This window comes from Merops nubicus, unplaced genomic scaffold (genome assembly GCF_000691845.1).
Source record: "Merops nubicus isolate BGI_N331 unplaced genomic scaffold, ASM69184v1 scaffold41028, whole genome shotgun sequence".
NCBI classification, from domain to species: Eukaryota; Metazoa; Chordata; class Aves; order Coraciiformes; family Meropidae; genus Merops; species Merops nubicus.
The window spans coordinates 537-3,037 of NW_008627097.1; the positions used below are offsets into that span (position 1 = coordinate 537).

Here is a 2,501-nt window from a genome sequence, read left to right on the forward strand (position 1 = left end):
TGAGGCCACCCTTGGAGGCTCCCCAGCACCTCCCCGTGGGTGTCTCCACCCTCCCCCTCGTCAGGCTGCAGAGCAGGCGAAGAGCTGGTGAAAATATCAGAGCTGTACCCCGAGGACATCAATGCCATGCAGATATCCTTTGACACCCCACGTTGTGAGCTGGGCCGAGGGGCTCGGGGTGGTTTGGGTTTGGTGGTTTGCTCTGGGTGGCTGCAGAGGGGTCTGGGGGGGGACGATGGCAGAGCCACGATTTAAACTCTGCTACCACCAACACAACTCAGCAGAGCTGGGGCAAACCTGGACACCACTGGCTGGGGGTGTGAGCCCCACGTGTGTCCCCTGGGGGCAGTTCTCCCACATGCTGTGGTGTCCCCCCTGCCAATTTTTTTTTCCTTTATGGGCCTGGCACAGATTCCAGGTGGAGGAGACGGTGCTGGACAAGCTGAAGATCACCTTTGAGAACAGCACTGACTTCTTTGGGAGGATCGTGGTCTACCACCTAGGGGTGCTGGGGGAGAGGCTCTAGGGTGGCAGTGAAGGACACTGTGGGGGGGACCAGTCCCCCACCACCTGCCTTTGGGAACAGCAAACCCTGCCAGAGGGGACGTGCTGCCCCACCCTGCACCCCAAAGTGCTGAGAGGGGACCCCTGCCCCACGGGATGGTGGTGACAGAGGGACACTGGCTGCATCTGCTGGAGTTTTGGTGGGACACAACCTGTGTAATCAGCCAAATAAATGCTGTCCCTGCTCCTCCTTGGGCAAGTGGACCCAGGGCTGAGCCTGTGAGGGCTTGCCGTGGCCATGCCCTGTGTGGCTGGAGCAGGAGGGCAGGGAAGTGTCCCCTGACTGTGCTGTGGGCTCTGGCTGGTTCTCACCTTCATGAACCCCCCACCCCAAACTTCTGGAGTGGCTCTTTGTGGCTTCCCAAGGCTCTGGCTCAGGATGGGAGCTGCTGGCCACTGTGTCCTGGCAGGGTGACACTCCTGCAGGGTTTTGTTCTGCCTATGGGTGTTTCCCTGGCTGTGTGCAGGGAGGGCTTGGCACAAGGATGGGGGTAAGAGGGAGTGTCCCTCTCCAAACTGCCCTGGGGAGGAAGCCCAGGGGCTGGGAGGGTGCAGCCCTTGAAGAGGTTGGTTGGCCCAGTTCCCCTCGTGGTTTCCCAGTCGCTGGTGCTGGGACTGGGGCCTGGCAGCTGTGACAGGCTGAGGGTGCGGATGAGGCTCCTCACGGCTGCTTTGGAGTTTACTCCCAACAAGGCAATCCCTGAACAGACAGACACGAAGCAGCCGAGCTCGGGTGGGGCCAACACGCAGCTGCCCTGCAGGGTGAGTGTCCCTGGGGGCCTCGTGGCCAGGCCACCCTCCAGGAGAGGCACAGATCCACCGAGGGCAGGGGCTTCCCTGCTCCTTCCAGGCACTCCTCACTGGTGGCATCCTGCTGCTGCCCCTCGGGGGTCCCACAGGAGAGCCCTGGGTGGGTGGGAGGAGTGTGGGGGCTGCAGAGCGGGGCGAGCTGCTGGTGTCACTCTGGCTCCTTCTTCTGGAACAGCTTCAGGATGTGAGCTTCAATAACCTGTTGGACTGAGGGAGGGGAGAGAAGTGAGACCCAGGGAAGCCAAGCTTGTGAGGAGGCAGCACTGCTGTGGATAGGACCTGGTCACCATTTAACTTGTTTTCCAGGGGGAGGGCTGGAAAAGCCCTTTCTCCAGGGGCCTGTCCCCACCGCTCCTGTCCCAGCCCCATCTCCAGCTCAGTTCAGGTTTGGAGGAGGAGTGAGGGGAACAGGACCCATCTTTATTTATGAGGAGCAGCTGAGGGAGCTGGGGGTGCTGAGCCTGGAGCAGAGGAGGCTCAGGGGAGACCTTCTGGCTCTGCACAGCTCCTGACAGGAGCCTGGAGCCAGGGGGGGGTCGGGCTCTGCTCCCAAGGGACAAGGGACAAGGGACAGGACAAGAGGAAACGGCCTCAAGTTGCCCCAGGGGAGGTTGAGGTTGTCCCTGAGGAACAATTTCTTGCCCTGGAGGGTTGTCCAGGGCTGTGCCAGGCTGCCCAGGGCAGTGGTGGAGTCCCCACCCCTGGAGGGGTTCCCAAGCCGTGGAGATGTGGGGTGAGGGACACGGGGCAGTGGGGACCTGGCAGTGCTGGGGGATGGTTGGACTGGATGAGCTTAAAGGTCTCTTCCACCAAAATAACTGTAGGATTCTATGATTTCTCTGCATTGCAGAGTGGGGAGCTGTGGTGGAAGGTCAGAAAAAGCCCCCAGCAAGGCTGGAGGCTGGGAGTTGCCTGGGATGGAGGGAAGGCAGAGCTCCCTGCCAGGCACGGAGGGGACACTTGCCTTTCTTGTGTCCCAGGGCCACGGCCAGATCCATCGGGGTGTAGCCAGAATCTGCCTCTGTCGTCAGGTCAGCACCACGAGCTGCAAGCAGGCAGTGGAGGTCAGGGCTGGGGGGGCTGGGGCTCAGTGGAGGTCAGGGCTCAGTGGAGGTCAGGGCTGGGGC

At 61.7% G+C, this 2,501-nt stretch overlaps 1 protein-coding gene across 1 annotated transcript; it reads left to right on the forward strand.

Annotated features, from left to right (window-relative positions):
* Positions 1-64: 64 nt before the first annotated feature.
* On the forward strand, positions 65-526 carry NR2C2AP (nuclear receptor 2C2-associated protein; the record flags this gene model as incomplete). The annotated part of the gene is made up of 2 exons (XM_008946208.1): positions 65-132; positions 410-526. Coding segments are annotated over 2 exons (185 nt in total), but the record flags the coding sequence as incomplete, so codon positions are not given.
* Between the last annotated feature and the right edge of the window lie 1,975 nt (positions 527-2,501).